Below are 13,395 nucleotides of genomic sequence, written 5' to 3'. Positions count from 1 at the left end.
ACCATTGAGCCACAAGAGGCCCTCTTGTACTAATTAAAAACAAATGAAAATTGAAAGCTATGAAGATCGAACACGGGACCTTTGATTCGCAGGGCTGTTATACCAGCAATGGGCCCCTTTGAGGTGGGGGTCCAGGGACGATGCCCTGCCTGCCCCCCCTCAAACACGGCTCTGCCCGTATGTTCCTTGTACCATGTACCAGAGCTCTTAGCGGCATCATTGATCATGAAATAATACATTAACGTTGGGTTGGTGCAAAAAGAAGAGTATATATACACAAAACAACAGAAGTAATAGACATTTGCTTAACTATACAACAATTCCCTAATAATGCACTATTTGTTTGTCTTCTATTTATAGGCACCTGTGGTGTTATATACTTACCTATTTCATCCTCCCATACTACGCGATGGTCGGGAATGTTGGCGATTATATGAATGTTCTTCGGCGTAGCCATTCGATGCCATTAGGTTGACCTATAAGAGAAGAATCTCCAAATATTAGCCATGGGAGGCACAAAATTTTGTCTTGGGTTCTATTCATAGAGATAATGGATGTAATAAGTTTGATACCATGATGATCTCAGACTTTGAACTTGGGCGCATATATGCTGCCAGGATGGTCATGTGAAAATCCTGTAATCCAAGAAAAGAAAACAAAAATATATGAGATAGAAAATGATTCAAATCTTACTTTCGAATATGTAATTAGTATATTTTGTTGTGTCGGATAAATATTCTCATATCAAATACTCATTGTCACTTCAGTAAGGTGAAATTTTGTATCAACATCTTTGGTGTATTTACACACAATCATATTAGACCACAGAGTATCAGTATTGGTTAATGTATTTCGTGTATTATATAACAATCACTGATCAAACTTAAGAATATATGTGTGTGAGACAAAGTCTTTGACTTTGAGTTTTGTAAGTTGTTAAGCTTGTTACTGCAAAAAATAATCGAAATAATCTCAGAAACGTGAACTTTGGTAACATTACTACCCAATTATTTGGACTTATTCATGATTAATAATAGAAGAGAACTGCAAAGGTAACATGCATAAACCATTTTTTGTAGACACTTGTGTTAAAAAGATCAATAGAGATTAGTTAATGGTATGGTTTGGGAATAATTGCGAGTAGTGATGGCCCTGAAATCAAAGCAAAATAGATACTCACCCTAAAAGGATCACCCCTCAAAGACTGCACAAACATAGAATTCCCTGAGCCACTACCCTGCAAGAGAACAGAGACAGTTCTCAGTGGCAAATCTAAAAGTAATTGACAGACTATTGAGTTTATCTTGAAAATCCCCTTCTTGCAGGGGCAGATGACAACTACATGATGTCAGGAAACACCATGTCGAGTGGATAACTGGATAAGAAAACATGAGATAAACGCATAAAGCAATCAAATCTAAATTAGATATCATCTCAGTTCTTAACATAGCACAAGAAGTAAACTTTAGTCACAGAGTGAAAAAATGAATTAAAAGAAAGCCAAAATAGACATTAGAAATAAGTTAATATAGAACGAATGATGCAGGATTACTTTGTATTGGATAGTGGATACTGTTCAATTCGATATAGGACAGGCAAAGAAATTAATTTATCAAACTTCTATTTTTACCTCCAGAGAAATATCTCTAAGTCGCCTGCCGGTTTGAGCACAGCAAATACGAACAATATTTTCATCACAACTTCCACTAATAATGTAGTCCCTTCCATTCATGTAATATGACCGAGTATAATTATGAGCACTTCCTGTTGGAGCTATATCAAATTTCATCTCTGACCTCCCATCAACAGCCAAAAGCTGTTTAACCTGCAACATTACCAGTTAGCATCAAGCAGGTTCTCAAATTTGAGTGGTATTTCATGACAATATGTATCTAGTCTGCCCTTGACGGTAATACGGTGTCGTGATGCATATACAAGGAAAGAGACCAGTACGTGTCAACCACCTCTCCAAGGTTACCTACATCCCACGTCAATGCAATTGGATGATCACAACAATCAGGAGTGTGTCCCTCTTGGGATGCCGACAGAATGGTCTACAATGTAGAGGTTACAGATTTAGATGTACCTATTCATTCTATCTGCATCACGAGAAAGTTGCAATTTTAGTAGTGTTTGGTGAACCTGGCTCGAGTTGACTGTGTGTGTGGGGGGAGAGGGGCTATATTATAATGTATATTATACATATCTGATGTTGTACGAACGTGTGTATATATACCTATGTGGAAGTGTGGAACTTTGTAAAATCATTAGATGAGTATGAGCAGTTGACTCCTGAATCAAGTTCTGACCAAGGAGATCTACTAGGATGAATTACAGCCAACATCAATAAGTATATTTAAGACTAACAGAAATACCTCATTATCAACAGCTGATGAGAGCAGATATTTGTCATCTGGAGAAAAGCACACCATGACATTTCCTCTCGAGCTTGAGACTGTATAGCAGGGCTTATGTGGACCTTGTCTTAAGTCCCACATTTTGATATCCTGGTCAAACGACGATGAAGCAAATATGGAAGGGGAATGATGAGAAAACTTGACAACATTGATATGACCTTCATGCATATTGTTGAAGACCTGTAAACGCTTCCCAGTGCCAATATCGTAGAGAGCCACATTTTTTGAGTATCCACTAGCAATAAAATGTTCATCCGTAGAATTGACATGAACCGATGTTAATTGTTCAAAATCATCAAATATGACAGCATCTGAACTATAATGTCTCTCCATGACTGTAGATGGCATTTGGCGAATATCATATAGTCGCAAGGATCCATTATCAGAGCCAGCAACGAGCTGAATTTTTTATACAAAAAAAAATTATATTATAAATAATTACCACATTTACAAGCCTCTAAGTTGTGTAGAAAAGAGATGTTCAAAACTTTCTTTCATTGAGAAATTGATAATCAAAGAAAGACTCGTCATATTTGCGAGATTAATAGTTGTTCAAGAATTCCCCTGATACGTATTTCAGTTGAAATATAAATAAAAAATGATAATTAGATACAATAATTCAAAACAATTTATAAACCTGTGGGCATAATTTTGAGGTAAGAAAGCATACCTTTGATGGGTATCTTCTAAGCCAACAAAGACCGAGAACACTATTCAGTGATCCCATGGATGGAAGATAACGAACAAGTTTACCATTTTCATGGTTAAGAATAACTATTTCACCATCCAAAGTTCCAAAAACCATGAGACTCGGGTTAGCTGGATGATACTCAAATTGCCGGGGTCGAAAGCTCTTGATCTCTTCACCAGAAATGCTGCCAATATTAGAAACTGAATGTAGCACTGGCCATGTGAAAGAACCCACTTTAGAAGCACATATTGATCTAGAGAAACAGCACTGACTACTTTTATTAGGATATGGTTCCTTCACCTTTGGAGATTTTCGCAAGTGGCTAAGACGAACTCCCATCTCACGCTTGTGCAATACACTAACAACACTATCTCTACATTGTCGATTGTATGGTAAATACTCGAAACCTTGTGAGAAGACAGTTTTGGCCATCTCCCTCTCCCCCGTCTTGATGGGCAAATTGTCCAAAACTCTTAGACGAGGCAATGCTGTAACCATGTACTCCCTGTAATGTCTCTCAAAGCAAATAGGAGAAGGATGATGTGAAACATACTTCTTAGGAACAATATCAGAAGAATTTGTAATATGCCTCATGTTGAGTACATCTGCCAGAGCTCGTCCTTCTTCGATGAATAATGTGCCGGAGGAAACCTGATGCACACAATATAAATCATCAAGTATTGTACAATTAGTGTACCTTCTTCTTCCAAGTCCTTGTCAAGTGATGAAATACAAGTTCTCTATGTAACATGGATGCTTCTATTAATATTTTCTTTGCTGTGTCACACACGGACACTCATTCTATACTCGGGTACTAGTGTTTTAGATATCACTCCAATGGGTAAATTGTGAGACTCTATGAACTATGCATATATTTTGAGTACTTTAAAATTACTATAAATACTAATCTAGTTTAGTGTCATATAGTTTAACAACAGTTGACAACATAGTACAAAATTCTAAGCATAAACGAAGGACCAACTAAAGCAAGAAAGAGATATACAAATCTGTGTGTGTCCATGTGTGTGTGCGTGTGTGTGTGTGTGTGTGTGTGTGTGTGTGTGTGTGTGTGAAACGGAAGTTTCACGTGAAAGGTACTTAGTTCCATATTGCTTGGACAGACGTTTCAGATCTGGGTTACTAAACAACTTTTCTTACATGGCTTGGCGTTAGGGTGGTTTGGTGCTTAGATTGGCAAGATGGAGAAACCTAGGATGACAGACGGAGAAGCCTAGGGTGATCCAGAGCAGGCCTATGCGAAGGAGAAACCTTCTATGTAATGGGACTAGGCTTTGGTGGAGCTTAGATCAAGGATAACATGTGTGCAAAAGTGTATTGCAAGCATCTGTGTGTGTTCACTGTCGGTATCCTCGTTAGGAAAGTTCTTGTTGTCGTACCTGACACCTAGTAATAATTTCCATCTTACATAGCCAAAAGTCCTTATATTATACCTCATTTTCCAACTCGTACCATTCAGTCAATTCAGGAATGGTATTAGACAATAGCTCCTCGAATCCTATTCCCCTTCGATGTTCCGTAAAGTCTACTTCACTATCCTCTGACAAATCCTCAATTATACTTTCAAGAGGAACGCGAGTTTCCACATTATTATCAAAAAGTGAGTTAATTGTTGTTTCTTCTCCACGATAGTAACTTAAATTTTGAGGTAAGAGATCCTCACTGGAGATATATGGTGTTTCAAAGCATTGACCAGGTCCACTCTCATCACTCGTAAGATCATTCTCTTCATTCTGTGATGAAGAACATGCAGCAGTATCACTACAACACAAACAATTCTGAAATCGAAGCTCAACCAATGAAGGGAGTTTTGAGAGTGCAGCAGTCGTAGTCCAGAGATTAGCTACACGTGTTTCACACATGGAGAGACGTATCAAATTGGGCATACAAGAAAAGCAATCTTTCTGAAAACTAGTGAGTGAAACACTGAAATCCAAGTTGAGGGTGTGTAAACACATGAATGGCCCAGTCATGTTGAGCTTCTGAATGTGAGAAGATTTCATATTTAAGACTTGACAAGCCAAACCACCGCGGAAAAGGTCCCTAAAATTGAAGCAAAATTTTATGTGGTTAATAGGAGTAAAGCTTCCGAAATACAAATTGAATAGTTTAACCAAGCAATTATTTTTGTTAAATACTCCATTTATGTAACCTCAAGCACAATACAAAGAAAGTTACCTCAAACACTCCTTTCCCAGTGACAAATCCTGAAGATCAACAACTCTGAGCTTATGATTGATTAAACGCACCAAAGACAAAACAAGTTCTCCGTTCAAGATAAAGGGTGATTCATGAAGTATGTCGACTGTGTGAATCTCAGAAGAGTCTATTTCGAAGAATACATCAATAAGAGTGGGAACCTCTGCATCCTTCAATTTGTCTAAGAAAATTTGTAGGCTACATAGCTCGCCACAAGATTTTTGAAGCTTAGCCTGAGATGATAAAAGAAATCATTAAAGTGAATCTGTATGTGTCTAAGTGCCTTTATTATAGTCTCAGTATCAAATAACCTTATAGTCTCAGTATCAAATAACCTTATAAAAGAAATCATTAAAGTGAATTTGTATGTGTCTAAGTGCCTCTATTATAGTCTCAGTATCAAATAACTTTATAGTTCACACATTGAGATACCACGTCTTCACGTGCAATTTCATGCGAAGGTTTTCTCATTTCTTGATTGGATAAATTTTTGAATCATTTAAACTTTTATTTGGGCTACACTATTGGCAATTCTAAATATATGGAGCTATGTGACTCAGTAGTGTCAAAAATTCAGCAAAGATAAGGACCCAAAAACTCATAATAACTTGTTCCTCATGATTACCAAATGGTTTTAGTGACTGCCATACATGATAGAAAATTACCTTAGAGAAGCCTGACATAATTGTTGAATTGGGTTGAAGCCCTTTTCTCTTGCATGCTTCAAGATACCTAAAGTGGATAAAAGAAAATGTAAACATGACAATGAACGATTAAAATTTTCTGCAGTATTTGTCTAATGATTCCATTGAGCAAGAAAAACAAAGCAAAAAGATGTCAATCCTAACACCTAAGACAAACTTATGAAGAGTTCTAGATCGAACTGCAAATAACTTAGTTCAAATTATGATTTTTAAATATGGTGTCTTAATGGAGGAAGAGGATTATTTCACCAAAACAATAAAACAATACAAACTATGTTGCATACAAGGTAATAGAAATTTCTCAGGAAATTTAGCTACCGAGATATAATTTTTCAGCTCATCAATGTTGTCAAAGACAATGTTACTAACGCCTCTCTATATTTTAGCAGCCTGACTCACTGAGGTTTTGGTTGACTTTATTAGACTATGATGTCTGGTCTTTAAAGAATTATAATATACTAACAAATCATCCATACATTGAAATAGCTGACAAATATAATGTGTAATATATGTTAAATAACAACAATTTATTAGCACATAGGTACTATTGTGAGAATAGTCCTATATGAACAAAGGGGCCAAGCAAATAATATCTAGGGTCTCTCTACTCATTGCTACTTGGTTTTGAGATGGGTAGCAGAAAACTTCATATAGCATTAGAGAAAGGCCCAAATGTGATAGGCCTCCTGCGCCAGAGCTTCTTGCGCTAGACGCCTGATCGGAAGCATATGAATGGCGACCGTAAGCACGTCTCTGGCATCAACCGCTTTCTTTTTCTTGTAGGGACGCTAACCTTTTTCCCACATAACCATTCCGACGAGAAAGACTATTAAACAACGAGTTGTAGTTTCAATTCCTGTTGGATACACGCCAGTGGGATGTTCAATAAATATATTGGAATTGGCTATGCATCAATGAAACATCATCCTTCATACATAACGACTTGGTATGGTATGAATCAATGGTCTCACGTGATCCAAGTCACTCAATGCTAGGCTCAAAGGATGCCCTTCATGAAATGGTATGTGAGAATAGTGTCACGTGGACAAAGGGGGTCTCGTGACCAAGTAAATCATCTAAGGCATTTCAATGCATTCCAAATTCGATGCCCAAAAATTTAATTAAAATGAGTCCCCTCTTAAATGAAAGGGAAATGCTAGTTGCACTCAATATATGACTCAATTTGTGTCTCAAAGCTAATGTGTTGTTTTCCTAGCCACATACTTCTCTCAATAGCTTTTTGAAAATCTCAATAATTTAACTCAAATGTATAGAAAGTACTACATTAGCTTTGAGTCACAAATTGAGTGATAAATCCAGTGCATGTAGCATCTCCTTAAATGAAATGGACAATAATTTTGTTCTAGCTAGAGTAGTGAATTGAGAAATAATAGAGACCCCCTAAATTGATCTGATCAGCAAGTCGTTTTTTAGTATCTTCCACATAAAGAAATAATACTGAAGGAAATAAATTCCTAATTTCTCTTTACCCTATCTTAGATTCTATCTGGTTCCCACTTTTCCTCCGAATCATGGGTTCTATTACATATTCAAGGCACATTCAAAAATATTTCTAGGTCAAATTTCGAAAATAACATACCAAGAGATCATAAAGGATCATTTATCTCACAAATTTCAATACATCATAGCAAGAATTAACCAAGATCGACATTTAGCAGATCAAACTATATCATTAGTTTATATAGATTACAACTCTAAGAAACTAGCAAGATAGACAAGAGAAAAAAAAAACCTAAGAGAGAGATATACCTAGATTCTAAGGTAGAGAGATCTAAGGCCATTGTATTGACTTTCTCTTTCTAAACCCAATCTGAATACTTTGAGAATCATATAATTTTCCAGTCGGGAGAAAGAACTGAGGGAGACGAGGACTTGTTACCCAGTTTTGGTTTCTTCGAGAGAGAGAAAAGAAAAAGTTGAGAAAGAGAAAGACTCAGGGAAGTCCATAGGCACAAAAAATAATTACTGTAGGCGCCCAATGGCAGCAATTAGTCTGAGCGCGTATAACCTCCCCCGGACTTACTAACAAATTCTTGGCCGCTCGTATTTTGGGAGGTATTTAATGAAAAATTCAAAAAACGGTAAGAAATGAGGCCCCTCGTAACAAAAAAATAAATAAAAATAAAGAGTCTATGGGTATATAGACCAAAATAATATTCAAAAAAAGTTTATGATCCAATCTTCCCAAAATATAGATATTTAGTCCTTTAACATTATAGACATAAAAACCCTCACTTTCTAAACACAGTAACGTAAATGTCCCACGATCAAATTTCGCGCGTTTTGGAAAGAAAGATTTGGGCGTGATTTGAGGGATTATTAGCAAAAAATGGATTGGAAAAAAATCATAATTTCTCTCTCCTCTAAACAGATTTGGAAATCAAATTTTCTCTTTCCTATTATCCGAATCAATCAGAAACCAAAACCCTAACCAAAACAAAACGCCATCACCACGGATATTTCCAAATCAATTTTCTCTCTCTTCTTTACAGATTTGGAAACCAAATCAATTTTCTCTATCTTACTATGTAAAAAATTTTTTCAATTCAAATTAATTTTCTCTCACTTAACTTTCAGATTTGGAAAGATTATATTTTTTGGGATCAATTTAGCGTGATTTGGGGGTTAATATACAAAACATATATATATCACTTTCTTTCACTTAACTTTCAAATTTGGAAATAGTATATTTTTCTGGGAACATTAAAGTAGTATTTGTTTTCGTTTTTACTCATACATAAATACACATCGAATACAAATTATGAAACAAATACGTAAATTATGTGTTACTTAAGACGAGGAAACCATCATCTGTCATGTATACAACGTAATTTATCAAATGTATGTGGGTCTTGTTCAATAAATTACACATAATTTCTTTTACACTACACACCGTTTACATTCTGTTACAAAAAAAAACGTACAAAATCTTCTCTGATTAAAAAATGGTTCGCATCCATGTACTCTCCATTTATAGTCTTGAGCAGGACAAACAATAGTTACACTATATTGTCGAAGAGCATATCCAAATACTTTTGCACCACTAGGAAACAACTGACCAACTTCAGTAAATATTTTATCCGAGCCATCAGGTTTTAGTTTCGTTGACTTACTTTGATTTGATGATTCTGTTTGAAATTCCATCTGTTATATCAAATCTACACACATAAATACACATACATTAAAAAAAAATCATATATTGTATTATAAACTACATGTACAGTTCCGTAAATTATGTATAATGTATGTCAAAATTTGACAATATTTGAAGGTTTTAAGTAGTTTGTTAAGCTTAACAAGGCTACTGTTTTGTGTGAAAAGTACGCGTAATGGTAAATAAATAATACATAATTTATGTGCAGTTTTGATAACTGTTCTCTGAAAAAAAATGACGAGAAATGTTAGATAAATTTTTCATACTGTATGAACTTTTGGTAAAATATTTTTGATATCATTGATAAAGTACGTATAATTTCTAAGATAAATACACATATATATCATTCAGTAATAATAACAACTTACTGGAAATTTTGCATAATGTACTGTAAAGTATGAGAATGTATCGTACATTACCTATATTGTATATTTTGTTATGAGAAACCGTACGGATAATCACCAGGTTCCAAAGTTGTACGGATGGATAAATCTGATCTGAAGAAATATCATAAACCACATAAGATTAGACATAAATCTAAAGAAATATGATATTATCATTGAATGCAAACATACAATATCAAATTTGAAGGAATCGTTGAATAAGGAATAAACATCAAGATCTAAAATAGTTATGAAAATTTTAGAGTGAGAAAATAAACATCATACATTAGAAGTTAATGAATTAGTAAACAGATCTTATAAAATTGGATCATAAATCTGATATGATCCATAATAGAGCAACATAATCTGATAATTTTACATGAGAAACAATATTACATCTTAACAATGGTGATTATAATGAATTTCACAGTGTCAAACCTGATAGAGGATGAATGTTTGCACAACAATCTAATGAAAATGTAACAAGATTTCTGAGTTTAATGGAGATTTTATTAAGTGAATCGATTTCAGTGAGAGAAAATAAATTGTTTCCGTTATTGAAGATAATGAAGCTAACATTACTTTGAATAGAAACGTGATTGGAGAGAGAATGTGAGAGATAAAAATGGAAAAAAATATTCAAGGATTTTGTTGCTAAATCAGTTATGATATATGAGGAAGGTTATATTAGGTATTATGAATTAATATACATTCTGGGGATTTGTATTTTCTCTCTAGATGTATACCAATGGACTAGATATCCATTTACAATATTATTTTGGTTTTCAAACCCTTAATGGGATTAGAGTGAACTAAATGTAATATTAGGCTCCGTTTTTTGGGCTATAAGCTCAAAAATTTTAGAATGAAATCGGCTTTTAAAAGTTACTTCAAATCAAGATAAACACGGATCTCAGTATTGTGTTTACTCATCTTGATGCGGTCTTATTTTTCTTTATTCCCCTTTCTACTCAGCTATTTTACCTGGTTGCAGCTTTGGGGAATAAAAGAAAATCTCGGGAGAATAAAGTTTTAGTCGATTAATATCTGACTTGGGCACATATTTTGTTTTTAGTCCAAAATTGATTTAGTAAGACATTGATCCCTAATCTTCATCTTCTTTCTCCCATCTCTTAGTTTTTTTTTCTCTCTAGTTCTCTTACTTTACTATCTAAACCATGATCATATCTATGATGTTGGATTTATCTTAGTTTTTTTCTCTCTCTTAGTTTTCTTCTCTAGTTCTCTCTTAGTTTTTTTCTCCCTCTAGTTCTCTTAGGGTTACCTACTGTTAGGGTTACCTACTGTTAGGGTTACCTACTGCTACTCTCTCTAAACCATGATCATATTTTTTATGTCGGATTTCTTCGGCTAACTTAGATGTGAAGTTTTGATTAAAAAGATTTAGGGATTTTTTTTTCTCTCTCTCTACAAAGTTGGACCAAGTTATGAAGAAGAAAGTTAGGGATAAAGGATGATGGGATTTATAATGAAGTATAATTGTAAAAAAGAGAAGGTAACATTTAGTGAAAGAAAAGAAGAGAGGAGAGAAAAGAGGTGGCAAAGGTAGTGGTGGGAAATTGTGGTGTTGAAGGTGATAGAGAAGATGAAGATTAGGACGTAATATTTGATCAAATAAATTTTTGGACTAAAATAAAATATTCCCTAGAGAATGAACAAAAAAACATGAATTCCCTAGAGAATTTATTCTCCGGAGATTATTTTTTATTCCCCACAGCCGCGGCGTTTTGCCTTGGCTTGTTATAAATTGTTGACAACATATGTCTATTTTTTAATGAAAGTAGGCATATGTCTAGAATGTATTAAAGGTGGGTGATTTGGGAAAATAAGAAAAGTATCCAGGGAATAAAATATCAAAGGGTAGAAAACAAAAAATGTTCCCCCAAACACACCCCTCTAGTCTATGTCGCTGGTGTAGTCACCTACCAGAGAAAATCACCTGAAACTCATCTTTCTCCTATCTCTTTTCTATCTCCAGCGAAGAGAGAGGCCATTCGTCGGAGCTCGTCTGGATTCAAAACCAGATCTCGTCTGGTTTTGAAGCCAGACGCGAATCTGATTTCTGAAACCAGATATCATTTGGGTTTGAAGTCAGACGTGAATCTGGTTTCTAAAACCAGACGTGAATCTGGTTTCAAACTAGATATGTCTGGTTTCAAAACCAGATCTCGGGTCCGGCGAAGGGAAGATGCATGGTTTAGAAGTTTCTAAAAAGTTGGTTGTCCTGGCCGGACGCGTCCTATTCTATCGGATCAGGAATCCTAGTCCTTCTCGGACTAGGAGTTTCGACCTTCTCGGACCAGGAACACTAGTCCATCTTGGACTAGGATAAGTCCTGGTTCTCTCAGACTTAGACTCCGAGAAAGGTTGCGACCTTGATTCGGTCGCGTCTTAGGACGCGACCACAAAGTCAAGACGCGTCTAAAGTTAGAGACGCGTCCTGTAGCTGCTTCCTAGACGCGTCTAGGACGCGTCTGGGAGTGTCCAAAGCATCTCGGACTTCAAGTCTGAGATGGCTTTAGACGCTTCTGGCTATAAGACATGACACGTTTGGAACGTGTTGTCCATATGGGCCATCCTTTGTTCGACCCATGCCGAGACTTGACTTGGGCTTGCCCGAGACTAGTCCATGGGTATTTGACCAAGTTTGACGTGGGTCTTTTGAGTTTGACTCGGGCTCTTTTGGGCCTTGACCCAAGTGGAAGTTTTTCTGCTTTTCTTCCGATTCCACACATGTTTTTCCGAAATTAACCCGGGACATCTGAGGGCTCAAACGGAGTTATTCTTAAAATTGATTTTGGAAATCACTAAGGATAAAACCAAAACATGCCATTAGTCTGAATTTTACGAAAATAGACTTAAGGCCCGTTTAGCATAAAGATGTCAGTAGTTTCTTCCAAATAGTTGTTTAGGTTATAGCAAACCTAGATTTGACCTTAGAAGGGAATCTCATACATACTTTTGTGTATTATGAATGGCATATTATTATGTATGTATGAATGTGAATGCGGAGACTGGTATGGTGTTCTATTATTATTTTTAAGCACAAGTGTGTGCCTTATGTAATAATTAATTTAAAGTTTTATGATCTGCGAATCGTTAAGTCTTGTAATTAGAATTTAGGGTCTAAAGAGTCCATTGATGAACTAAAGGATGAGATCATGGTAAAGTGGGAGAAAGCAATGGAGGTTGAGGGTGGAGATCCATGCAAACTAAGGCGAAACAAGCAGATACCTAAGAAGATTAGATCTTTTAGGTTAGGGGTCATACTAGGATCTAGTCTGCTTAATTTACTTTCTCGCGCGCATTTACTTATTTATTTACGTTTTATGTCGTTGATGATTATGTTAGAGTTCATAGTAATGCATGCATGATAAAAACGTAAAAGTCCCCAAAAAGAATTTTGAGTAAAGCCTACCCAAATTAAGACACCTGTGAAGAGGTCTACGCGTCTAAATGGTTATTCTCAAAGAGTCAGCAAAAGGGTTTTGGACTTCGAGCAAATGATGAATTCAACACATAAACGTGTTATTCATCAACCAAGAGCCATAGGAGTATGACTAGTAAAGAGTTACTCACCCAGGACGACAGGGTTAAGGGCAGTGCCCTAATACGCTAACCTCGAAGAAATGTGGTCTTGGAATCGTATTATTCAACCGGGGACGGTTTTCATTGAGTAATGTGGCAAACACAGTTTTTGCTATGATAATAAGTTTTAGGATTTTGCTTTTTCTTTTAATATATTGTATATATGACTGTTAGAAAATAGTTTTCCAACCTTCATTCA

General features: G+C 35.6%; 1 protein-coding gene across 2 annotated transcripts; it reads right to left on the bottom strand.

The window, feature by feature from the left end:
* Positions 1-219: 219 nt before the first annotated feature.
* LOC147544021 (transducin family protein / WD-40 repeat family protein) lies at positions 220-8,084 on the bottom strand. Of its 2 annotated transcripts, none has more exons than XM_086632867.1 (10): positions 7,800-8,084; positions 5,991-6,057; positions 5,305-5,558; positions 4,560-5,169; positions 3,088-3,759; positions 2,376-2,816; positions 1,631-1,825; positions 1,181-1,237; positions 573-635; positions 220-476 (listed from the first exon to the last, which is right to left on the bottom strand). In XM_086632867.1, the coding sequence occupies exons 1-10, from the start codon at positions 7,829-7,831 to the stop codon at positions 390-392; spliced, it is 2,478 nt and encodes an 825-aa protein (XP_086488993.1). In that variant the 5' UTR covers positions 7,832-8,084; the 3' UTR covers positions 220-389. The 2 variants fall into 2 exon arrangements, with proteins under 2 accessions (XP_086488993.1, XP_086488994.1); XM_086632868.1 differs by having other exon boundaries at positions 5,991-6,885; positions 7,800-7,972.
* Positions 8,085-13,395: the final 5,311 nt, after the last annotated feature.

This window comes from Eschscholzia californica, unplaced genomic scaffold, assembly GCF_041429995.1.
Source record: "Eschscholzia californica isolate CP2 unplaced genomic scaffold, dmEscCali1.0.p SCAF_4, whole genome shotgun sequence".
Lineage (NCBI taxonomy): Eukaryota > Viridiplantae > Streptophyta > Magnoliopsida > Ranunculales > Papaveraceae > Eschscholzia > Eschscholzia californica.
Note: the sequence above shows the minus strand (reverse complement) of the source record. Positions and strands in the feature narration are given on the sequence as shown.

Bases quoted from the DNA above. Each gene is read 5' to 3' on its own strand.
- LOC147544021 (XM_086632867.1), bottom strand. From the start codon at position 7,831: ATGGCCTTAGATCTCTCTACCTTAGAATCTAG. The intron at 2,817-3,087 runs GTATGCTTTCTT...TAAAAAATTCAG, and splicing joins TTAGAAGATACCCATCAAAG to CTCGTTGCTGGCTCTGATAA. The intron at 1,238-1,630 runs GTAAAAATAGAA...GTTCTCTTGCAG, and splicing joins TTAGAGATATTTCTCTGGAG to GGTAGTGGCTCAGGGAATTC.